This window comes from Anopheles funestus, chromosome 3RL (genome assembly GCF_943734845.2).
Source record: "Anopheles funestus chromosome 3RL, idAnoFuneDA-416_04, whole genome shotgun sequence".
Taxonomy (NCBI): Eukaryota; Metazoa; Arthropoda; class Insecta; order Diptera; family Culicidae; genus Anopheles; species Anopheles funestus.
Genome location: NC_064599.1, coordinates 8,637,226 through 8,662,206, shown reverse-complemented (window position 1 = coordinate 8,662,206; position 24,981 = coordinate 8,637,226). Strand labels below are relative to the sequence as shown.

Sequence of the window (24,981 nt, the reverse complement as noted above, 5' to 3'; positions counted from 1 at the left end):
TGAATTCGTAACGCGTGTGTGGGTGTGTGTGTGTGTGGGAGGGATGAGGGCGAGGTGCATTTCCATCCCCGGAGAGCTGAATTGGAAAATGCGTCATCTCAAGCCACGGTTTGTACGCGGGTTTTGGGGCAGGACGGATGAATCCTTGACAAATAAAACAATACCGTGAGGGAAGCGAAAGGAAACAACGGAAACGATGCCGGTGGTGGTGGTTTTCGTGCGTAGAAGAATAAAACGCACTTTTCCTCCCCACGCTCACCCTCTTTTCTGCAATCCTCACCCGCACCACCCCTTGCTCTTTTTGCATCGCTTAACAAGAGCTACTGCAGTTAACGATATGCACCACGCCACTAGCTGCAATTGCGTTGGGGTTGCAAAACAAAGAAGATTAATCGCGAATGCGTATGTGTGTGTGTGTGCGTGTGTGCGCTTACGCAGTTTGACAGTTCACGCTGCGTAGAGTTGAAGAAAAAAAGGGGTTTTTTGCAGAATAATTGCACAACCAGGGTCCTCACCCCCTCCCGTACGCAAGCCGGTACACGGGGGCCGGCAACCTGTTTCTTAAGATTCAACATCAACATGCTGCAGTTATTGGAGGGAAGCAACAAAAGCAGTAAAAAGAAAGGATTGCACTAAAAAAATGGCTCTAAAATACAATGTTTCGTGAATGTTTGATGGGCTGTGAAATTAGGTCGAGAGGATCATCGTTTGCTTCGAGGTGGTTTTTACTGCCAATGCAAGAAGATGAATATTTTATGAACGATGTTTGCAACAATGTTCTTTAGTTTAATTTTATAAAGATATTGAGAAGAAGAAAACGAGTAGAAATAAAAAAAAATCAATAATATAAGTGTAGTTAGAAATTCGAATAGAAACGATTAATATTTTTGGATGATTTGTGAAGAATTGGGGACAAACTTTTAAGTATTTTTTTATTGAAGCTCTGAAGAATGAAAGCAAAAAGAGAGCCTATTAATCTCGTAAAGAAGTAATACAATTTACATCCCAACACATGCCGACATGTTCTTAATTATTTTGATTACTTGTTGTCGCAAAAATAAGCAAACATGGAATTTCACTTCACCTTCTATCACATTACTCGTCAAACCGCTTGTATCTAACATCCTGTATCGTATTATGGTTTAATCAACTTTTTAAAGATTCCAACCTTGTTCCAAGCAAATTACCTTGCAATCATTGGAAGTGGATTTCGTTCATTTTCGTCCAAAAAAAAACCAAACCACTCGATCGTGGACAGTAATTTGGGAGAGAGGTACAAAAAAAACATACACCAATCACCCTTGAGGAATGCAACCAAAATGCAATAACTTTATCACCTTGCATCCAGAAATGAACCAGCAGACAGCTGAACCTGGTTTGTACCGTGTGCCTGGCTCCAAAAAAAAACAATTTCGGTTGCAAAAACAAAATTGAAACACTTGTAACACTTTTTTGTTGTTCGAGAGCCCCGTTAGTCAGCTACCGTTTGTTGTTAATTTTTCAAACTTTTTTTTGGAGTCCACGTGTCCACTTAATGACGTATGAACGGAGAGAAGCGAGGTTGAGAAAAAAAAACGTATCCCATGAGCCATCAATTTGAAAAGCACACTGGTCACGATCGGGTGCCGTTATCGGGCCAGCTTTTCCGATTCGTTGTGTAATTATGATTAGATGGATTCAGCCCCCAAAATGCAGCTGGGATGGTTCAGCAAGGTGATAAGAATGTTGACGACCGATCCCGCCATTCCCGCCAGTTGGAGTTTGATGACATTTGTTCTTTCCGTTTTGTATGCGGGTCGGACACTTTCCATGCGCTGTGCAACAATGCAGGAGAAGAAAAAACTCTTTACGTGGTGTAAATGAGACGATAAAATCTTCCTTGGGAGTGTGCAGCTGCTGGTGTAGAAGTTATGGAACAAAGCAAAGACCCATATACCCGAGGATCGGTTTCGATCATCAGTTGAAGATCATCTCCGAAAACACCTTTGTGGGACATATTGGAATATGCAGCAAACAATAGAAGAGTGAGAGCAAAAAAATTGTAAACAAAACGATAGATTCCGATGCATTTGAAGCGTCGTTACTCTCGTTATCCTTTCCCAACGAAAGGTCGAGCTCCTGCTGATCCAGCAACAAGATCTTCGCAACAATGCACCGTCAGTGTGTTTTTTTCCACCAATATTCCTCTTCTCCTCTGCACATCTTCAGGTCCTGTTGAGGTCCTTCCGAACCCAGAAAAAAAGGTGTTCTCAATTTGCAAAAAAAAAACAACACCCGCATCTGTAAAGCAAACAAAGTTGATCGAAAATTAAGAAAGAAAACACCCCTCTCTCGATCTCTCTCTCTCCGCCGGCAGGTCTACAAGGAGTCTGGTGTGGTACAGACGAAGGTGTAATCGAGCGAGCCGTAGGACCTTTTTGGTAGTGCAGCAAGAAACAAAGAGAAAAGAGAAGGAAGCAACATCCTTTCTGGTCGTCCGCGGCAGACCAGCTGAACCATGGAGGGCACAATGTGTGGTGTCATGGGGAACAACACCAACATACCATCTGCTGCAGCAGCAGTACAAGGTTCAAACAGAACAGTGCATCGAATAAGGGGGTTTTGAAATGTCCCGGAGGTCATCCGATGCGGGCGATTGTGCTGTGTAAGGTATTTGCACTTGAAGCCTTGCGAATACAACTTGAAGTGTGTTCTACTTGTAATACAGTATGTAGCATAATTATGTGTCAACTAATTTGTTTGCGATTGAGAGACAGAACTAGAAGATATCGCGAAGAATGATGTTCTACAAATATTGAAGGAATGAAAAAGAGCTTTTTTATTCGTTCTGAACACAAATATATTTTTGAGCAATTTTTGGTTCAATTCCTGGTGTTTCATTTCAAGAAATTATCCGAATCGCGTCGCAAAACTTCATTTAGTTTTGATGATCGATATTATCGTTCGGTTGTTATTTTATCTTTTTTTACAAAAAGACTAATGGACGAATAGTGATTATTGTCTGATTTAATATTGCTTTTTTTAAACTACCAATATAAATTCAAAGTAAAATAAAAGGTGTTTCAATTGAGAGTTAACGATCATAATTTGGAAAAATGGTTCCTCCGCCCAAGCTTTCCAGTTGTGTGATAAATGGATTCCCCACAAACACACAATCAGGTGTTGAAATTTCCCGCCAACGATCATCATAATTTGGCCCTCAACTCCCCAACATGAAGCAACTCCCCGATCATTCGTTCAAACAAAAACGAAAACAAGGCAAAGATACAATTGGCAGAAACAAAAGAGAGCGAAAAAAACCCAATAAATTCCCGAATCGATTTCGTTAATCCTTCCGCACAGCTTCAGGGTGAAAGTGTGAAAGTGTGCGATCGCTAAGATTATAAAATGCGATGTCACAAATCTCGCTCTTATGAAGAAAAAAATAAAAAATACGCAAGTAAATGTGGTAAATGTCGGCTTTGCGCCCTGTTTTCTTCCACCTTTGTCCAGGTTGGTGGGCATTTGCATGCTGTGCGAGTGGCTCGTGCCACTCGGACGACTCGCGCAACGGCCAGGCGGCATTTTTTTTATGCCTCACACACTCACACACACACTCCCGTTTTCCCGCCGTGCCCTTAATTCCCAAAGCCCTACTGAGCACGTTGAACCACGGCTTCCTTTGTACTTGCACACGCAACAAACACATGCAAACGGTGTGTGCCCTGTCCCATTGTCAGCTATTTCACTTTCGATTGAGTGTGAATGTGTGTTTGTATGTGTGCGTACTCCTTCCAGCAACAAACGGAACGAACGGAACGGAGAACTGAAACGAGCGCATAAAATAAAACCCCGGACGCCCGGCGAGTTCAATGTGTTTGATATATTATTTGTATAAAAAGGAGCAGATGTTGAGTTTTATCTTCTCTATCCTCCTTAGCCCCTTTCCACACACTTCCCTCCCCCCCCCCCCCTTTTTGCCTTGTTTCTGGGTCTCTTGCTTTCCATTAAATTCCTCCCCGGGTTTCCTTCCCTCCCTCTAGGGTCCCTATTTTTCCACCGCATTGCCAGGACCAACCAAGCAAAACCAGCCGGCACATAAGGGCTTTTCGGTCGACCGTGTCTCGTTTCCCGCTTTTCCCCCATCCTTCTCCGCCCTTCTCCTTCAACCTTAGTCCTTTTTGGTCACATGAAACAGAAACTACCATTACAAAACTATCTCTCTCCCTGTCTCTCTCACTCGCTCTTTTATGTTCTGTTTTTCCTCTTTTATTCCATTCGTTGGTTCGTTGGTCGTTGCGCGTTCAACGCACCACGTTTGCGCAACCGTACCGTACATGACATACTAGCTACGAACGCTTGACAGGCTTCAAGAACTTCCACTCACCACTTCCACTGGCGTTGTTTTACGGTAACCCACCGACGGGGAATTAAGATTTTCACGAAAGGTGTCACCAAAACAGACGAATGGAAACGATATTATCATTTCTTACCTTCTATTACTCATTTAGAAAATGTCCACATGGGAAAAAAATAATTTCCAAGGTGTTATTATTTGAAAGAGTACATTTGAGGAATTAAAAATAATTAAATTTCCCAGACGAAAGAAGAAACTGAAGGATTTTAATGATTTAGCAAAATGAAAAAGAAAAATAAAATTTTATTTTCATAGCTCATAATAGACTATTTTTGTCTAGTTCCACCAACCGATTTACTGATGTTGACAATACTACGATCCAAAAGTAAGTGTTAAATTGTTAAATTGTTGTTCCATTTCTACACCGTAACAAACTCAAAAGGAAGGGAAAGAATTGCATCTTTATCAGCTGGAAATAAGAATTTGTAAATAATTAATAACTAAGATACAAGCCACGAACCTTATTTCGGTTCCAATTTCGGCATAACATTAAACAACATTCTTCCTTCTGCCACCGTATATTCCCGAATCCAGCCCGTACTATCGCACATCTATCTGTTTCGGCTTTCATCATCAGGCTTCGAAACGATCGCCCTCATAAACTACGATAAAAATGCATAATTTCCCAGATGTTTCCCATTCCGTTTCGGGGCACAGACACACACCACCGGAGTCGAAGCTGTTGATAGACATCCATCAAATAAAAAAGGAAAAAGGAAAGCAAGTCCACACGGAATGCTTCTCCACACGTATGGATTATTCCGCACGGCTGTGTTGAATTCCGATCCGATCTGAAGCCGGTGGCCGAGCTGCGTACAGCATGCACAGCACGCTCGCACTTCGCCGTCTCGATTATCCCTTTTGTTAATGCTGGAACGGCACTACTACTACTACAACTGCAGATACGGCCGACCAGCACGTCCAGGACATGACAGCCATTGTCCTTATGCTTCCCTGCCGTTTTGTATTCCAGCGAGGGCAACTACAGCATCTAATAAGGTGGTAACGTGGAAAGAACGTGGGGGAAAACGGGGCCAATGCACGTGAATGCCAAATGATGGCCGTGTGCGTACGGTTTCGCTTTTCGACGACGGCATGCAAAACCGGGTTCGTGAAGCTGATTAAAAATAAAATTTATGATCTACTGGTAGCATAATTCTTTGCGATGGGCCCATTCGTCTCCGTCTTCGGGGTAGCGGGCACGCTCTGTCTGGCTTCGTCCTTGCCGTACGGGAGACGGACGGACAGCACGTTTGAAGCGCTGTCTGCCCATGTGTACGTAGCGTCCAGAAAGGACACACGATCGCATGATGATATTGTTTGACTGCTTTATGATGCGCCATTGTAGTAGATTCGATTTATTTATAAAGCTTTTTTTGTTTGTTTGCTCTTCATCATTTAACTCTCTCCTGTCTCTTTCTTGCTCTTCATCCTGCATCACTTTGCATTTTGGTGATGATAAAGAGTAATAATTTAAAATTTATTCTTTTTGATTTTGTAGTGAATATTTTCGGAACTGAAAAAAGAAACAATCAGTAAAGAAATTTATAATTGTTTTTACTGAAATGACTGACTTTAAATATGTAAAATAAACTCGATAATAAATAAGAAAATGGACAGCAAAAATAAAATAAATACATAATTAATTTCATGAGACAAACAAACAACGCTTATCGATCGATAATTAACAAAAATAATAAACAAAATTTTCAAACAATTTCCATCAAGCTTGCTTTATTTATTCAAGGAACAGATAGGGTTTATTTCTTCCTTAAAGAAAGTTTTCATTATCATGCATTCGAACGTTGATCACTCAGCGGAATGCAGATCTATTTTCCCGAACCTTCCATCCCTAAACTCGATTGCCCGAATACAACGAACACACGCAGCAGCTCGGGAACCAGTAGGTGTCCACGTACAGTGTCATTCCGGATGGATCCAACGTCATCAGCCGCTTCTGGACGTATCGCTGCTCGCAACGGGAACTATACCCTACGGGAAAGCTGCACAGGTTGGAGCATTCCGTTGACCTAGTTTTCCACGTGTTGCATCGATGGGAAGAAGAAGTTTGCGGTGCAAAAAAACAAGCAGGTTAATAAGTGTGGCACAGTATTTGTTCCCGGTTCGACTAAACGAAGGGAAGCTAGCAGCCAAAACCCGTGAAAGGGCACTGCTAGGGTGCTGCTAGGGTAATTGACACCGTGAGGGGAAAAATGGTACAAACAAACGCAGCAAATCCCCTTTTTTTGCGTAGTGCACGTCCGCGTAGGAATGCCACGTTCCCAAAATCACAAAAACCAGCCACAAACCGTGGGCAACCGTTGAAGCCGGGAGTTTTCTTCCGATCACCCGGATAAGGAAGGGATCGGTACCGGTCCCCTGTTTGCCCAGGGGCCCGAGGTACAGTGTAAGGGGATCAAATGTTCACCCTTCGGTTGTTGTATGCAGAATTTTCCCCCGGTTGTATCGAAATTTCCTCACAATGCAAAAAAAAAAACAAAAAACCACCCGGAAGCACTATTGACAATTGAAGCGTTTGGGTTTTGTGTTAGGTGGGGTCAGGTATTTTACGGGAATATAATTGATGTGGGTGGATTCAAACAACAGTGAAAGAGTTCTAAGAAAAGCGAGGCAGAAGAAGAGCATTGCTCTATAGGAAAACAAACCCCTTAAAGCTTTGTGTGTGTGACACAAAGTACAGCAAAAAGGAGGAAAATAGACATTTTGAAAAGCTACTTAATTATTCAAAAAATTTAGTCAATCATTGATAATGATTTTCTTTTTGGGAAAATTGTTCTTCACTTTCATTTTTAAACGCAAGAGGGCGCTACCAGCAGCAGCTACATTTAGCCAAGACACCCCTCAGAAGCAGTGTTTCGTAGCTGTCACCGCTAGATGGCACTCTACTAGACGTACAAATCAATTTTAAACTTTAGCAAATCAATTAAATACTCACGCACAGACTTCAGTCCTGACGAGCTGTCTCGAGTTCTCCTGATTTACCACAAACATCCAATTACCTGTAAATGTCGGAAAAATATATTAGAAGCTTAGAAAAAAACAGGTCTTCAAGGACTACCTTTCGTATTGAGTGCTGTTTGTGGTGTAATGTATCTTTCTCGCACACTGCACAGCGTTTCCTTTCCCAGCTCGATCTCTCGTTTTGGGCGACTGTTTTTCGCCAACAAACGCTCATAAACCGTTTCATTAAGCACCGAAGGGCGACGAAATGGTGCCGGTTCGGTGTCGAAAAGATCAATTGATTCGTCGACACGTCGTAACGACGCTAAACGTGCCTCGCGTCTATGTGTGTCCGATAAATCTCGAGCGAAACGTTTCAACCAATCGGCTGGGCTGTACTGAGTGACTGAAGGGGAGGAACCAGTTCCGGTAGATGATCCACCTGGAGATGGATAAAAGTATCCCTGGCTGGATCCCGGGCCGGAAGTACCACCGTGCCGATTATACATTGGAGCTCTGACGTACGAATTGTAGTGGTAAGAGTGTTGCGGCTTGGGAATGTAGATCGGTTGCGGAACCGGCGCTGGACGCTTTTCCGAGTAGTTAACCGTACCAAGCGCTTGCTGTGTTGGGGTGAGATAATTATAACCAGCGCCGGAAGGCTTAGCGGACGGTTTGGACGATTCCATTGGACTAAATGACCCATAAAAGTGATGATAATGATGATGAAGATGTTCCTCCTCCTCCATTGGTTTATTGGCACCGAAATCAACCATCTCCTCGTTGGCAATAATGCGCTGATAGCCCAGGGTTTCTACCAGATGTTTAATAAGGTACCTGGAATGATAACAGCCATGGCGTGAATGCAACGTTACTACACTGTCCGTGTGTTACTAGTACTCACGCAGGATAGTCAGGATTAGTTTCACAAAACGTCGATCCTGGTGAGGCACATTTCGGTGTCATTCCGGGTGGGGCAGGAACAAAAGCGCACGGGTTCTGTCCATAAGAACCGCACACAGGCTTCTGAGGAGCAAGTGTTGGATGTGGATATGGAGAAGGACTTCCGCAAATGGATGAAAGGTGGTTTAAACATATCAACTGTAAAGGAAACATATTAACTTATACATTTTTAAACAATCGAAGAGAACACTCACCATCAACAATGGAGTGTAACGGAGCACTGTAGCTAGAATCATATTTATTCTTTTTTAGATTAATTAACCAAAAGTGTAGGTAGGAAGAGTTTTGGGTACTGAAAAGTATATAAAGAGAGCCAAATTAAAATTGTGTAAATCATAGCTTAAACGTGAGATCACAATGAAGTAGAGAAACGAATGCAATCGAGATTTAGTGCGATTTTGACATCATTCATGTCGTAGATTCATATCAAACAAAGCAGGGTGTAATTGTCACATAGGTCTCCATCCCTTCATTTCATCATCTAATTATGATTGCATGCTGAGAGTGAAGAGAGCACAACAAGAGATTCAATCTTTTATCTACATCTTCATCAAGTGAAGTTGATGTTGGTACATAAAAAAATATCATGGCGCTTATTTAATGTCTATTCAACAAGTGAGTTACGAATCAAGTGCATCCAAGCCCATTATTAATCCAATAAAACCAACCATGCTTAGGAAATGATTCATTTGGATTCTCCCATTCACTCACTTAACTTTCCTTTTCATTGCACAAATTAGCACCATCGGGTGGTGTTGGGAACGACACACGGCAAAACATGTGCTGAACGTGGTGATAAAACAAGACACCACAAAAAACACGACAAGAACAATGTGCGTCCGACATGAAAAAAAAACCGGAATAAAATACGCAACCGAAAGGCGCGCACCGATCAAATGACATCAATGCGCGGTGTGGAACGATGAAGCGACGAACCTCACCGATGTTGCACTTAATACCGATCAGCCCGTCTGGCGCAAGTCTGGACAAATTTAGTTTTACCCTTTATTTTTTTATTCTCTCTCTCTCTCTCTCTCTCTCTCTCTCTCTCTCTCTCTCTCTCTCTCTCTCTCTCTCTATGTGTGGTTATACTTTTTTTCATTGTAAGTTCCTTTTTGTTGGGCTAATTTTGTGCGCGTACCATCTTGCAGCTGGGTTCGCGACGTCAATGTTGTGTCTCGTGCTATCATTAAATTGTATGACCAAGAGATGCAACACACAAACACATGGTTCATGGTTTGGAAAAGTATCTCTCACCCCTTTAACCTCCACAAATGGCTTAATCCGTTGGTACTAATCGATTGCGAACACGCGCGCTTGTCCCACTAGGGGTGGTTAATGTACGCTCTTAGCCATAGGAGAGGAGGACATACTTTATGAGCTACCCAATAACCTACGAACTCTTCGGCAAGTTCACACGTGCGTTCCTAGTCAAACGACAGTGAGAGGGAAAGTGTGACTATCTTTCTGCACAAGCCACACATAACGATCGTGGTAAAGATCAAGGTACTGGCTGTGAGTAATTGGACAAGAATCGTCTCCAAGGATGATCATTATTATTATCTTCAATAAAACAAAGTAACTTTAACGAGCAATAGGTAACTGAGGTAACAATTCTCAGAATTCTCACTAAAACAATTCCCATTGGATTGCCACAACAAGAGCGGATCACGAAACATTGCATCCGATGAGTCGTAATTAATGAGTTCAAAGTTCCCATCATCACTAATGGCTGGTACATAAACGAACCATCAACGCGAATTTAACTAAAGTACAGCAGAAATAACAAAAAAGGAGATTTCTTTGATCCGGCCTAAGCTAGTGCCGATTCGTTCTTGTTGATATCTCACTTAAGTGGCCCAATTTTGTGGTTCTTATTTCATCACTTTGTCTTTTTCTTTTTATTCTCGCTGGCCATCAAAAAGAGCAATTGTTGGCGAAGGTCAAATAGTGATCTAAGCAGAACGAAAACAATATCTTTAGCTACGTACTACGGTACAGACCTAGTATCCCAGTTACCTTTTCGTAGCTCTCTCTCTCTCACTCTTCTCTTGTGATGTGGTGACAAATCCTATTAAATAGCATCAAACCACAACAAAACAGTAGCAACAAACAAGATCCGGTTGGGAAGTGTCTAGAATGATAGTTCAACCTCCTCTTAAGCCACCTTGCCCGGGAAGGTACGGTTGCGCTCTTAGGAACCTTTAAACGGACACAGCCACCTCCACTTGAGACGGTTTTCCCATCGACACTGCTGCCGACTTGAACTATTGAACGATTTCCGCAAAAACGGTACCGCGACCACCACGCGAGCCAGTAAAACGACAACCGTACGCGAAGACTTCACACTGCTAACTGACATTGGAGGATTCGGGAGTCGGTGAGCAAAAGATCGCATTACTCATTACTACATCCGATCGAGATCTCCCACCTACGTGTACGTGTGCCGTTGCCGTGGGTACCACGGAATCTGAAGGGGAGGGTTAGTACGACTGGTTAAGTAGCATATGATGGGAACTTATGATACTTCAGCCATCATCTTCATCATCAGCAGCAGCAGCTTTAGCTTACCATCAGCTGGTACGGTAATGGTGCACGCGACAGGTTGGTTCGCGCCTTTCCTAACGCCTACAGACAAACCGAACCGTGTGTTTAACCGGAACATTGAACTTGAACTGTGAGATCTTTCTCTTTGCTGCATTATCACAGCTAAAGGGGAGTGCGAATTAATAGCGAAGGGTCACATAGCGCTCTATAAACGAAGTAAAAGCATCTTATCGAAGGGAGAGAAAGATGAGATTAGCAAAGAATTCCTCAAAGCTTATCTTATATTTAATTCTTTATATAGGTAAAAATAAGCTTGGAAAAGGGCGAAAAGAAAACTTGTCTAGAGTACTAAAAACTTATTTAAAATATTTATATTGAAATCTTAATTTAAAGATCAAATGATGCCTAATGCAGATGTTGTACTCATGCATGCTCCCTTGGGCGTATCAATTTTCCCTTATTTACATAATTCACCTTGGTTTTAGAGATGCTTTTATTTTGATACTAGGTTCACTTGCTAGAGAATCTGATTACTAGTTGTCAACTTCAAATCTTCACAGAAGATTGAAAAGCTATAAGCAAGAAGTAAAAAACAATCACTGTGAATGACTGTGAACCATATCCATCTAATAAATCGCAACTGCTTATTCAGATGTAGATATTTCATTGAAATTAAACATGCTTTCTTTCGGTTTGAACACCACAGACAATTATGGACGAGATCAAACGCATGTGATCTTCACCGGTGATGGGAATTCCCCAGGGCCGTTGGTTTGACGTACTTCGCTTCCATTTCGTTTCCCAAGCGAAGTAGGCAAGTGCCCTAAAGCAATTCCCTTAAAGTTGTAGGCGACATTCTTAACCACGGGCTTCAGTTTGTTTGTCCACCCGTTAAGCGATATTTTAACCACATCATCATTACCGGGACAAATTTTCCTTTCTCGCATTCGGCCAAAAACACGGTCGCGAGCCAGTGATCGTGGGCTTTTTGGCGATTTTCACGCCACGACTCGAAGATGCTTGGTCATGGCTTGGAACGGGTGGACGGGTTACGTCTAGACGGGTACCGGAAAAGGGCAAACACCTTTCAGAAGCAAAATAGTTTTGCCACACTCCACACTCTTGTGGAAGCTTAAGAGCCAATGCTGAATGGTGAAGTGTATGACGTCACTGAGAAAGGAAATGGTACTCCAACGCGGCAGGAAGTGAACCTTTTTGTTTGTGGGGACAAATAAGTTTAGGTGTTTAGGAGATAGTTGAGAATCATCGTTGAGTGAAGTTTTGGGGTAATACCAGGGACAAAGCATGCTTCAAGTTTGATTCTAATTCATTCTACACGCAGAACATGTGTCAAATGTTGAAGTAAAGAAATCAGTTGATTTTAAAAATATTTGCCAAACAGCGCCATCTGGGAGTGAGTAGCTAAAACCTCAATTTTAGAACAACCGAAAATGAACCTGAACAATGGCTGAGAATGATCCTTGCTAATCCTTATTACTTTTCAGCGTTTCATTAAATCATAAAACAACAAGCCAACTACATTAACAAGACAACAACACCAGCGTTCTACATTCACATTGAAGAGAATGGGACACAAAAGGGCAGAGGGACAACGTTGCACTTTATTGTTACACTTTTCAGAGTGTACAAAGGGGAGATTAGAGTAATGTATGTATATATAATTTCCCATCTTATGCACAAGTTTCGTTAAACTTTCTCGAAACCTACGTTACGCGTACCCGATGGGTCAATACGGACAATATCTTTCCTTGCCTTGTGGGGAAGGAAAACACTAACACGATGATTACGGTTTTGACTAACACTCCCAACATTTTTCTCTCATGGGTTGTCTGCAACGCTGCCGGTTCGGGAAGTTTACAATAAGTTGGTTTGCCCCTTGCTTGCAATTACACGATTACACGAGATTAACATGGTTTAGAGTGTCTCTGTTTGCTAAATATTGTATTTCTTTTGTATTTGTATTTGTTCTTTCCGTTTTGGTTTGCCTAAGTGTTTCCGCTTGGTTTCGAATGCGATTACCAGCGCCGAATAACAGACAGTTGTGAAACGTGATATAAAAATTAAATATAATTGAACCTAACTATATAGTTGCTATTCTTCATGCAGTAGAAACTACTGCTGAAAACAATAACGATGACGTTTTACAACAACTAGCGGAAAATGGAAAAATAGCAACAAATCGAAACAAATAGCTTAATTGGTGTCGTTTACAATCTACCATTAGACCACTCCGAAGAGCCGCTGATTATCTGCGTTCTGGAGGACCAATGCAGCTATTTGCCGCGATTATAGTTTTGTTTCTTCAATTGCTTTATTAAACGTTGATATATAAAATAAACCAATTCTAAACATCGATACGCACGCTACCGTGTGGATATAGGTCTATTTGTGTTGGACGTTCCCCTTACACTTACCGCAGGGGGGCCACCATGCGCCCGCTGTTAGGTAAAACATCAAAAAACGTATTAATTCAGTTTGGCCGCACGAACCGCACGTCCTACTAACTTACATTGCTACTACACAGTCAGTGTTTCTGAATGTATTCATCGAGACATTTAGCTAAATTGAAGATGATTGGCAGATCTCGCGCAACTTCTCCAACAAAAAAAGATCGTTACAATATGGTGCGCGCAGGCCTTCAAACCTCCCTTTTCCTGGAATGTGGCCATTTTTTCCAGCAGGGTTAGCGGGGAACTTTGCGGGGGGGTATTCGCAATATATGAATGGTTATAAAAACAAACCTACACATTCGATACCTCTCTTTTGCTTCCTAATCTACCCTTTATGTTTTGGATTGCAAGCCGGGGAGGATGTTTTATCCGCGCGCGCGCGGGGGGACTAGGCCTTATCCCTTTGCCAAATGAATAAATCGCTTCTTACACTAATGTGAGAGTGTTTGTGTGTGTATGTGTATGTTTGTGTTACGTAATGCGATATATGCTCTGGTAATCATGAATTGTACCTCTCTCCACACACGGTTTCCATTCAGTTCCATACAGCTACACACAGGTGTATATAATATATTATTGCACAAAACTATTTCTCTCTCTCTCCTCCCAAGACATCACTCGAATTACGGAATGAAAGCCTGGATTTCAGTTCGATTAAATATATGCGATTATGCTTCGGGCCCTTCCTTTGGCTTTTCACATACACTAAATTTCCCTTTTTTTTATCAACACTACCGTACATTTATTACATGTATTATTCTTCTAGTCACCAACTAGTTTGAATCATCTTCTTTGCAGCTTTCCAAAGCCAAGCACAAATTTTGTCCTTTCGATGTAAATATGTTCTTCTTTTGTTTTTCCATCGCAATAATGAACAATTTACCGGCATTTATGCAATTGCCCTTTCTTGTGTGAATACTGCAAATAAATGTCCTCCGTTTTCGATTTTGTTGTTTTGTTTTCCTTAAATATCCATTCTCCGTCCAGCTGTTGATTTCTTTATTAATAATAACTTACAACCAAACCAAGCATCACTCAATCGCTCCCTCAAACCTGAAGGTACCGTTGTAAAAGTAAAGGAAAGTTCGAACAAAGCTCTTTATAAAAATTGTATCTATCTTTGCCACACAAGCAGAATACTGTTGGGCCAAAGCTGGCGAATAATCGCCTGCATCCGACCGTCAGTAGACAGCTATGTGAGAGGATTATGGTTGGCGGCCGGTACATACGTGAACCCAGAGATCATTGATTGATTTTGTTCTGTTTTGGGGCTCGTTTCTTTGTGACGTCCGAGAGAGAGGGAGCGATACAGAATGTTCACCTAATGCACTTAAACTCTCGCAACGATGTAAACAATAAGACCATTTGCCTAATGGTAGCATAAGTCATTAAACAAAAAGTTCAAGCGTCGTTTGCTGATTCCCATTTCGAGAATGGTCGTTTACCATTGCTTTCGAATGGCAGAAGAGGTAAATAACTAAGCGTAAAAAAGGTTAAACAAAACAAAACAAAAAAAATGAAAAAAAAACCGTACACATAATACAACAATAACAGCGCCAACGGGTAACTTGGTTCACGCTCGTCCGAGAACTTAATTTAAATTGATGATATTGCGCTCCTCCAGGCTGTCCTTTAGCTGATTGAATAGTTGCAGCTGCTCTTCTGGTTTCAGGTTGTACACCTGGGGAAGAAAGTAAAGGTAAATATTTTAAATTAATGGTTAAAAGAAAATGAATACACAAATGAAATGAATTTTACCATATTTAGTAGCTTTTGCGGGGAAGCATAACGAATAAAGCTAGAGATGTATACGTTTACAAACGTTGCCATCAAGAATTGACAATCGAAACGATCCATAATGCCACCATGTCCGGGAATCATATCTCCAAAGTCCTGGGGAATAGAAAAAAAAAACGAAATATAAAGTATTAAAGTCTATTCTTTTTCGCTGTATGCCACTTCCAAGTACCTTAATCTTAAACGCACGCTTAAATCCAGAGGCAAAGAAGCCACCGAATGGTCCAATTACCGAGCTAAAGATGCTCATCGAGAGCGAATGGAGCAGGAAAGGATACATCGTGATAGTTTTGCTAGCGCCAAACTGAAAATAATAAAGAACAATCGTTAGAACCCAGCTGATCTCGCTTCTTCCACCAAAATACTGCATACATACCAATGCGATGCTATACTCCTGTGGTCGGAACAAATAGCTCGGTTCACACTGAATTATCATACGTCCCTCCGCTTCCGAGTACTCAATCGGGCAGACGAAGAACTGGAACTGGCACAGGAAGTACGATGCAACCAGACCGAAGATAACGGTCGCAAATCCACCACCAATGAACCCTTCCCAAGTTTTCTTGGGGCTGAGCTGTATCAGAGGTGTGCGGCCGAAGAAGAACCCAAACATGTACGCCATCACATCGTTACAAACGATCATCGAAACCGGTACGATAAACCAGATCAATCCTTCAAATATGTTCTGTATGATCAGGTAGCTCTGGGTCACCACTATCAGCAGCGCAACGTGTGTCCAGGCGAAAAGGCTGAACTGTTTCATGTAGTACTTCTTCACGAGTGACAGCACGAACCAAACGAACCCGATGCAGTACAAGCAGAATGACAGGAAGCGATGATATTTGACTAGAAAACGCAGTGAGTCCTACAAGATAGAGAATTAATTAAACAAGATCATTAGAAGAATGACATGAAATGAATACATGGGATTTGTTTTACTTACCACACGGCTAACTGCAACACCAAAGTAATCGACCAGATTTTCACCGTAGAAGAAGTAGTTGGATGTTAGCAGGAAGTACCAGGACAGACTGCGGAACCACGGCAATCCATGAATACGGTACACGGAGTAACCAATCGAAATGATCTCCTGGAAACATTTCACCTGAACAGCGAGAGCCTGTTGGGCAATACAAGAAAGATATATAAAGTTGTTAATAAACATTCAAGTTTAATTTCCATTAGTAAAGCCGCAATAATTAGATTGCCCAGACCGAGGCCTTCAAAAGCTTTAACCGTACCAAGCTAAGACACCCATAAGCCTCTCGTGTGCCAGTTTCCTATGTCCTCCAGTACAGCACAGCGAACAACACCGGGAAGGCTTCGACAAACCATGTGGTTAAAAGTGCACTCGCGTGCAGTTCCGCGTCGTCGCTCGCGTGGAGCAAATGTTTTGACGGCTTTTTGTGTATCAAAATGCGCCCTTGCGTGTGTATGTGTGGATACGGTTGTGTTCGTTGGGTCGCCTATAGCAACCGTCCTCTGTGACGCTGATGACGATCACCTGCCTCCCAGAGCGATCCCGGCCAGCTGGCCTGTTGATGCTGTTGCTTGTTTCACCACACAAACACACACGAAACGCCAACATGATCATGATGATCATGCGCATGGTATGTATATTGATCACTACACCACCGGCATCATATATGCTGCCGTATCGTAGCTGCACTCTTTCGTGTTTTGTGTGTGTAGCAAACGAAACAAGCTTTTTTTAATATTCTCTCACTCGCTCTTACGCATTCCGACAACCTTTCAGTGGGGGAGATGCGCAACGCATTTGCCGGATGATCGTTTCATTGTCTTGTTTGGCTTGCGCGTTTGTGTGCGTGGAGCGAACAAATGCTGCTCCAAACGAAGGTGAACCGAACGCAATCATCATCAACCAGCACAAAGTGCCTGCTGTGCCTTCTGCAGATACACACCGTGTTTGTGCGCCTCGGTTCCTGGCAACATATATTTTCCATTTCCCTACCAAACAGTGTTATCTTGTGCTTGGTGTACGAAGAAAAGCACGCAGTTTTCAAAACATTTTCTCTCTCTCCCTTTCGCAAAACAAAACATAGCAACACAAAGGTGCTGTTTACACGGCATCAAATCGGCAATGCGTTTCGTTGGCTGAGAATGAAACGTTCGCTTTCTAGCGAAGGTTTCGCAAAAACGGAATCATTCCCATCGGTTTCCAACGGTGGAGAAAGTGGTGAAGAGTTTCGGTGATACACACAAACACACACGGTACAAGTCGGTGGCAAGACTGGGGAGACGGAATCCGGGCAAAACGCCCCAACAGCAATAACAACAACAGAAAGCCAACTCCTCCATACACAGCATAACAGCAGACAGGCCGCACCGAAATTGCTTTCCACCCGTACCACGGGGGCGAACTCTGGTAGTTATTTTGCGCGTAGTGACCACGACCACCGAGACGGCTTTGCTTTCGGTAGTATTATTGTTATTAGTTCGCTTTCGCTGACCGAACGACGTGAAAACAGGCAAGTGGCGAATTCATTCATTTCGCATCGCGTAACGCTGGTTTGCGGATCGGTTTTTTCGGTCAAGCAAGCACCATCACCACTCCCCGTCGACTCAGTGTTGTTTCGGGAAGGAAAGTGAACGCGTATCGTTAATGTTTCCGCCGCGGAAATAAGTGTATCTTAAAGGTGATTTAAAAACCCTTTTCGACGTAGACTTAGTGCGCTGTGAGATCATACTTGATCATCAGTCAAATTGCGTTCCGCGACATAAACAACGCATCGTTGTGAGCTAAGAAAACACTTCACACAACTACAATCGTACACGTTCTGGCGTAAGGGGGGAGGGGGACAAAACCTCGAACGCGCACTGTGACTAATTTGATAAATCAACACAGCCGAGGGCCACGAAGTACACAGTATTGGCCGCTTTGGTGCGCTATTCTGACGCGTTAAGATAGCGAAGCTGTACGGCGAAGAAGGACCGCACACAATGTCGCTACGCGCTATACAGAAGCGAGATAGGGAGAAATTATCGTCCTCACAGCGGCAACAGCAGCAGCAGCAACAACAGTTTATCAGCCACCAGTGGCATGGTTCTCCTTCTGGTGTTGGTGCAATGCTGGTAGTACCGAACGCAGCAACACAACTGACGGCAGCGGCCATGAAGATGACAGCTGCAACTGGCCGCGGCGATATATCCACCATCGTCGTTCCCTCCGTTCAATCGATTCTACAGCACCAGCATGCAAAACGCAAACAAACCCAAGCTGCTTACGATGTAGCAACGGGCCTGATGCCAGTAACGACCCATGCACCGACCGTGCTGAGACGGTCCAGCTCGTATCCGACACTGTCCCGCAAACGTTCGCGAAAACAGCAGCAACAACAGCTACGCCCGGTCCGGTCGACAAGTGATTTGAGTGCGCTACGTGATCTTCTCGAGGGTGGCACCCATTCGACGGAGCCAGAATTCATTGGTGGTGGTGTTGGCGTAGCCGGAAGTGCCAACAGTTTCAGCACAAACAATCTCTACCTCGGTGCCAAATCGGAGGTGTGTCTTAAAACGCTGGCCGTGAAGAACACTGTGGCAACGCCGTTTGTGAAACCGGGCGCAGCAATGCAGCAATCGTTGCCCCCTACCGGTGGCAGCATCCGGAGTGCGTCCAGCAGTGGTAGTGCATCCGCAACCCAACCATCCTCGAAGCGGTTGTACGAAAGCCGCCGCACATCGGAACTAAGCAGCAGTGATTTTGGACCGAACAAATCGGAGATACATCTTAAGGCGAACACCAGCGCCGTCCGCATTCCGATCGTGGGCTACGAGGTTATGGAGGAGCGTGCTCGCTTTACGGTAAGTGTAAGCGGGGGAGGCGAGGCCTGCCACGCGCACACCATGATGCGCGATCGTACGAGGTGAGGTTCGATGGCACGCACAGCAGATGAAGCGCGTGCGCGATAGAATTAAAACGCGTCTGTGTAGGAGCGAGATGATTTACATCGCGCTACAAGAAGTTAGCAAGAGAACATTTGTGTGATTCCAAACACTTTGAGCATGATTACACCTTATCAAGCATTTAATCATGATTAATCTAAATTACTAGTTTTCCTGTACCATTTTTAGTAGCCAATCAAATCCACATCGATCGGGTGGTAAAGGGAAGTAAAAAACGAAACGATTTCTTTGACGTCATCTTACGATTGAAATAGGGCACAAACACGAACAACTACTTGGGCCGGACGAACCACGCAATTGACAGTTAATTTGCATAGTGGGGCATGGTGTGAACATCTCACCTTGCTCTGCCGGGTAACAATTTTTTTAAACCCAAGCCCTGCTATTTGTTTTATACAACTTCAATGCAATTATCGATCGATCGCTACGCTTGTTATGAAATGTAAATAATTTGTGGATGATTTTTCCAACCAACAGCCCATTACACGAACGTTGGCCGTTATTAAATGTTGAGAAATCGCTTTCGAGGGCTTTCAACGATTGGATGGGAACTGCATTCCGTGTGGTAATAGTATTTAGCGCGGAAAAAAAGAAAAAAAACATTTAAATATCATCGCTGCATACAGTTGCTAATCTTCTCACCTTCCCTCTATTTGCAGATATTCAAATTACGCATTGAAAATAGCATTTCACACACCTGCTGGTTGGTGCTGCGACGATACACCGACTTTGTCCGGTTAAACAACAAGCTCAAGACGATCTACCCGCACTGTAATCTGGTGCTGCCGCGCAAGAAATGGTTCGGTGACAACTTTAGCAGTGGCTTCATTGATAACCGAATACAGGGATTGCAAACGTTTATCAACACCATACTTGGGGACGATGTGATGCGCACGTGTCAGGCGGTGCGGGACTTTTTCTGTCTCGACGAACCACCGTCCTACTCGGAGAGTATGGAGGAATCAAGGGTACGTAACGCAAATCGTGTCTGGACGCATGGAAATGGGTGGTCAAACTGACATTGTCGTTGTTTTCTGTTTTCCTCAGGTTATCTTTGAGGCACAGGAAGAAACAATTGCACAGCTCAAGCAGCAACTGCAAGCCAAAGACGATATGGTACAGGTGCTGCAAACGAAGCTTGCCACCGAGCTCAATCGTAACGCGATACTAACCAATGTTATACGGTATGAGATTGACTACCACTGGCTTAAATTTGATCCCGCAAAAGCTTAATCCGTGTAACTCTCTTGTTTTTTTTTAGAAACAGCGTGGAAAATTGTGCCAAATGTTCAAAATCTGTCGATCAGGTGATGAAAGACTCGGTCTACAAATAGACATTGTGACATTTTCTTAAAAAAAAAATCAAAAACCTCCAACAACCGTCTGCGGAATTAGTGAAGCTTTTGTAAGCGATCATCCGCTCCGATCAGCCTGTAAGACTGCGTCTGTGGATATGCAAAGTTTGAAACTTGTATTGCAAAAATAAAAAGAAAACGTAACATAGATATTAATATATATATAAATGAAATGGTAAAATAGTTAATTACTAAAAACAAAGCGCCAATATAGCGAGACGTTTTCAATAACCTAACAAAGCTTTTGTATCGTGTTTTTCTCTTCGAGATACCATGCCAGGGACTTCATTCTACTATTTAAGGGCAGTCTAATTTCTTCCTTACCGTAACCATCAGTGCCAAAGGTCCACCGTAGATGATCAAGCAAAATCCACTGATCATAATCATCGTAAAGATGCCACGTATCACCCAGTTCTTCCATCTGCAATAAAAGCATTAAACACATTAGCTATATAGATTCGAGATGATATGCGTTTGTGAAAATCCATTTACGCTCAAACAGATAACGTAGAGTTAATTTGTTCATGTTCAAGAAATGTACATCTTTGAAGCAGTACTAAAGTACGAAATGAATCCTATTAAAACGTAAATCCATTTTCACGCTGTGTTTAATCGCAAAAAAACTGTATTTAGCTTGTTTGCACAAACACACCGTCGCGAGAGACAAAGAGACATCAATTAATGGACGGTTCTCGCGTTTGCGGTTGAGAACTGCACGTCATGATGATCTTGACATTGATATTTCACACAACGCACCGCTACCATCGAAACGTCTCTCGGTGCCTAACGACACAGCAAAAGCACAACCTCTAAATATCCAATTACAAGCCAGTTTACACTCCTGACGTTTATGTCACGCCGATTCTACAATCTACAAGTAGTTAAACAAAGGTGAAAATAGGTAAAAACTCCAATGACCTCCAAAACGGTTCTACTTGAGCGTGTGTTTGCTCCAAAACGTTAACCGTACACTGCGGCGATGGTATGGAACGGTTACAGTAATTTCGATTTCTAATTCCATTTTCTTTGGCATTATTATTTGCTGTGAGGATTGTTATTTAATTAACACAAGAAATGCAACCGTAGAGAGAGAAAAAAAACTGAAAAACTGAGGTATGTAGCGAGGTGATTCATTTACGCGCCGATATATCGTGCTAGAAGCTTTTTAATGTGATGCAGACGACAGACACCGTCACCGGAAGTTCAGTGGTTCAAACTTCACATCGAAACTGTACGCACCTATCCGGCAGACCGCTCAACGCTTGACCCAAAACCTCGGGCATTTTGTTCGTTCCCTGGGGAAGGTTTTTGGCCATCTCTTCCACATACTTTTCCTCCGGCAAACGTTCCTCTGTTTCGGTTTCCGAATCAACCTAAAAAAAACAAACAGAAAGAAAAGTCTCATTAAGCGTGAATTAATGTTGAAAAAGCTGTATAATTTTTGGAATAATTATTATTTCGATTTTTTGCTTAATATTATTTACAGCTGATTATTTATATTTGAATTTCGTTCATTTTCTGTTAGTAGCAGCTTCGTTTGCAAATGAAACACATGTGCCACACTTTCGATTGTTAATGTAACAAGCTCGACTTCGAGCTCGAGCCCGACCGACCTTCGCGACCGTTTGGAATGACCCGGTATGGACTAGTGAAACGATTTTTCAAGGTGTATCGGTCATTCAGTTGCAAAAGTTGCACTCTTTCGAACAAAAAAAAAACGAACTTTGATGCAAAGTAAAACAAAACATAAATTTATTGTATTGAAATTGAATAAAAGTTCAAAAGTTTTCGAATCTTCATTGACCTTGTTCCATTCACGGGGTGAAAGAATTTCAAAGAAAGGGGAAATAAAAATGTTTTTTTTAATTCATCCAACCAACAAAAACATAACCGGTTAGGCCATGTGCCTATGGGATGGAATGTGCCTTCTTCATCAATTTCTTATGCCCTTCGCATGCAACACTATATGTACGCATCCGGACCACGCTTTCGAATGCCGCAAGATTAGTGTGCACACATGACCAGCCAGCATGTGGGGCTGGTTGTTGCTGCTGCTGCTGCTATTGGTGGTGGTTGTGGTTGATAAAGAACGCGTATTTCGGACGATAGTCAGCTGCTATCAGTTGTCGATTCGGGGAGACGCGCACAGGGGGATAATCATTCGACAATGTTACATAATTATTCGCTCTCTTTCACTCTCTTTCTCGTAAGCGCCCAGTACACGCGGAACGGTGTAAAACCCATCAGTTTCCGGTAATGGGAAGCTGATTCCATGCATACACCAATCCTACTCGAACGCAACCGGATCCGAGTGTAAACAACGTAGCGCGACACCTTTACGCCGATAGAACCTGAACTTTGGCTGACGATGGCGCGATGGCGGGACGTTTGTTTTCTGGTGGTGTGATGCCATCGCCGCCCTGTATTACTGACGCTTTTACTGCTCCACACAACCTAGGGCAAAATATCGCAATAACAAAAACAGAAATATGCGGGCGGCGGTACACATTCTGCACAAATGTGCTGCTATTTTTAACCGTCTTTCTCTCGTATTGATTCAAAATTTCTCCACCCTTCCGTTGTGCCGCGGCTGGGTGTCAGTCAGTCAAGGGTGGCCAAAGCCAAACATGTTTTCCCACCGTCATGTTGTGTTTCTTTTTGTTTTTGCAAAGCTTTTCATTACTTATACTTCAAACAAGATTGAATAATTTCGAATCCATTAGCTGATTCGATGGACGAATCGATTTGGTGTTTAAATTTACATCCCGATGTGACCATTTCCTACATTATAATTAGTGTAGCAACCCGTGTACCGTAGGGGTTTTTAATACGAACGGGACAGATTAAAAGTCACCACCCGGCGACAGACAATCGATACGATTGTGTGGACCCCATCGATGGATTAAATGAATTGGCAAGAGAGGAAAAAAAAACACACACAATCAGTGGCACAATTCTATTGCCATTTGGGAACGAACGTAAGGAACGTTATTATGTAGCGCTACATTACGAAACGTAGTATTTTACTTCGGTTGGGAATTGGATTACACGCCATGTGGAGAAGGCGACAATCTGGACCACCCTCCAGGTGAGCTTCGTGTTTGCTGTGTGCCTTACCGCACCTTTACGTTGCAAATTTAATTAGTGTTCCGCCGTTTTGCATTTGAACCATAAAGATAAGATGCATCAGATTCCTTTGCTGGTGGTTACACGACCAGTATTCGGTGTCACTTGAGCTAAAACGATAACAAAAAAAACAACGGTTTTGACTACCTTTTTCGATGCTTCTAGCGCAATTCTAGCGTAGGTGAATGTTTACATCCAGACAGCATCCACATCTTCACAGCACGAACTACGAGCATGTACCGTTTTTGCATGGGACATTGTCCTCTAGATAAGCTCAGTGGCACAATTCCCGTATCCTCGGGATGTGCGCTGATACAAAGTTGGGGGAGCAAGTGAGCAACTCATCTGCCCGCGCGTTTGCTGTTTTTCTTTCACTCTCAGTGTGAAAAACGGAACCATCCACGACTGTTCTGTCCCGCTCGGTGCCGCGTGTGTGGCGCGAGAGAACATTGTGGGGGGGGATAGGGAAAAATCGATAAACTGCGAATCAAATTTTTGCCAAACGCCTTATCCTGTGGAAAACACGTACATGGTCGGAGTTTTCCGTGGTGGCACACTCCGCTGGTGGTTGCTGCTGTTGTTTAGGGCTTTCCTGCTGCTGTTGCTGGCTGGCATCGCCTTCCGCTAGTAACCTTCGCCTCAGCTCGGCCCCACCGCCATCGGTCGCACTCATGCTGCAGCCTCCTTTTTTATTTTGGTTTCAAGAGCAAACAACAGCTTTTCGGATGTTCTCGGTTGTCGGATACACACACACGCACACTAAGCAGTTATCAATCACAGCACCCTTTGCACTACAACACACTTTTCACGACTTTAACCAATTACCGAGGTGCAATAGAAAAGAGTGCACACCACTCTGTGAAAACTTAGTTAATCGAAACCCCCAAAAACCACCCCAACAATTCTTACACCATACGCGCACGCACACACGGTTCTCGTTCGGCCACCGGAACTGGCCACACCACACACGGTGTACAGACCGCAAGGTTATTGATCTTTGTAGCTTCCACAAAAACACAGAGCGAGTTTATTTTGTGCTTCGTTGGTTTAAGAATTTTCCACTTGGCTGACCCGACCAAACGACGAACGCTCCGGAAAACCGAACTGCACTCTCTGGCAGACGCAAAACAATAGACAAGCTGCCGTACGGTACGAGCGCGTCTCGATGCTTTCCTTCACCACAGTATCGTTCGAAGTTTGGCGAAGCTCGCGAAAGCACTGCTCCTTGACTAGTGGATAGAATGCATTATTTCAATTGCAAGATGGTTCGGTTTTACGTTGTAATGCACATTCTTTTGGCTTTTTCCAAGTATTTTTCATACTTTTATGCCCACTGTTTGACAACAGTCAATTTGTTTGGACAGCTGCACAGCGGTTTGGGTATCAGGACACTGCAATTGACATCAACGAAATTTGCATTAGTAATTTTTATTTTTTTGTT

The 24,981-nt window shown here is 43.0% G+C and overlaps 3 protein-coding genes across 4 annotated transcripts; 1 reads left to right on the top strand and 2 right to left on the bottom strand.

Moving 5' to 3' along the window:
- Window positions 1-6,087: 6,087 nt before the first annotated feature.
- LOC125772257 (protein spaetzle 5-like) lies at window positions 6,088-8,556 on the bottom strand. The gene is made up of 5 exons (XM_049443757.1): window positions 8,515-8,556; window positions 8,262-8,458; window positions 7,476-8,194; window positions 7,353-7,416; window positions 6,088-6,426 (listed from the first exon to the last, which is right to left on the bottom strand). Exons 1-5 carry the CDS (start codon window positions 8,554-8,556, stop codon window positions 6,249-6,251), a joined length of 1,200 nt encoding a protein of 399 aa, XP_049299714.1. The 3' UTR covers window positions 6,088-6,248.
- A 3,913-nt stretch (window positions 8,557-12,469) lies between these two features.
- Window positions 12,470-24,907, bottom strand: LOC125770668 (phosphatidate cytidylyltransferase, photoreceptor-specific). 2 transcript variants are annotated; one of them, XM_049440575.1, is made up of 8 exons: window positions 24,070-24,905; window positions 21,654-21,787; window positions 20,739-20,835; window positions 16,079-16,255; window positions 15,512-16,000; window positions 15,308-15,439; window positions 15,097-15,231; window positions 12,470-15,019 (listed from the first exon to the last, which is right to left on the bottom strand). In XM_049440575.1, the coding sequence occupies exons 1-8, from the start codon at window positions 24,211-24,213 to the stop codon at window positions 14,930-14,932; spliced, it is 1,398 nt and encodes a 465-aa protein (XP_049296532.1). In that variant the 5' UTR covers window positions 24,214-24,905; the 3' UTR covers window positions 12,470-14,929. The 2 variants fall into 2 exon arrangements, with proteins under 2 accessions (XP_049296532.1, XP_049296531.1); XM_049440574.1 differs by having other exon boundaries at window positions 15,308-16,000; window positions 24,070-24,907.
- On the top strand, window positions 16,903-20,564 carry LOC125770674 (sorting nexin-16). The gene is made up of 4 exons (XM_049440588.1): window positions 16,903-18,957; window positions 19,719-20,027; window positions 20,107-20,243; window positions 20,321-20,564. Exons 1-4 carry the CDS (start codon window positions 18,097-18,099, stop codon window positions 20,391-20,393), a joined length of 1,380 nt encoding a protein of 459 aa, XP_049296545.1. The 5' UTR covers window positions 16,903-18,096; the 3' UTR covers window positions 20,394-20,564.
- Window positions 24,908-24,981: the final 74 nt, after the last annotated feature.

Excerpts from the sequence above, each read along its gene's own strand:
- LOC125770668 (XM_049440574.1), bottom strand. The coding sequence starts at position 24,213 with ATGAGTGCGACCGATGGCGGTGGGGCCGAGCTGAGGCGAAGGTTACTA. Across the intron at positions 16,256-20,738 it reads CTTTGGCACTGATGGTTACG|GCTCTCGCTGTTCAGGTGAA; the intron begins GTAAGGAAGAAA and ends ATTGCCCAACAG. Across the intron at positions 15,232-15,307 it reads AGCGTGCGTTTAAGATTAAG|GACTTTGGAGATATGATTCC; the intron begins GTACTTGGAAGT and ends TCTATTCCCCAG.
- LOC125770674 (XM_049440588.1), top strand. The coding sequence starts at position 18,097 with ATGTCGCTACGCGCTATACAGAAGCGAGATAGGGAGAAATTATCGTCC. Across the intron at positions 20,028-20,106 it reads AGAGTATGGAGGAATCAAGG|GTTATCTTTGAGGCACAGGA; the intron begins GTACGTAACGCA and ends TGTTTTCCTCAG. Across the intron at positions 20,244-20,320 it reads ATACTAACCAATGTTATACG|AAACAGCGTGGAAAATTGTG; the intron begins GTATGAGATTGA and ends GTTTTTTTTTAG.
- LOC125772257 (XM_049443757.1), bottom strand. The coding sequence starts at position 8,556 with ATGATTCTAGCTACAGTGCTCCGTTACACTCCATTGTTGATG. Across the intron at positions 8,195-8,261 it reads ACTAATCCTGACTATCCTGC|GTACCTTATTAAACATCTGG; the intron begins GTGAGTACTAGT and ends TTATCATTCCAG. Across the intron at positions 7,417-7,475 it reads AACAGCACTCAATACGAAAG|GTAATTGGATGTTTGTGGTA; the intron begins GTAGTCCTTGAA and ends CGACATTTACAG.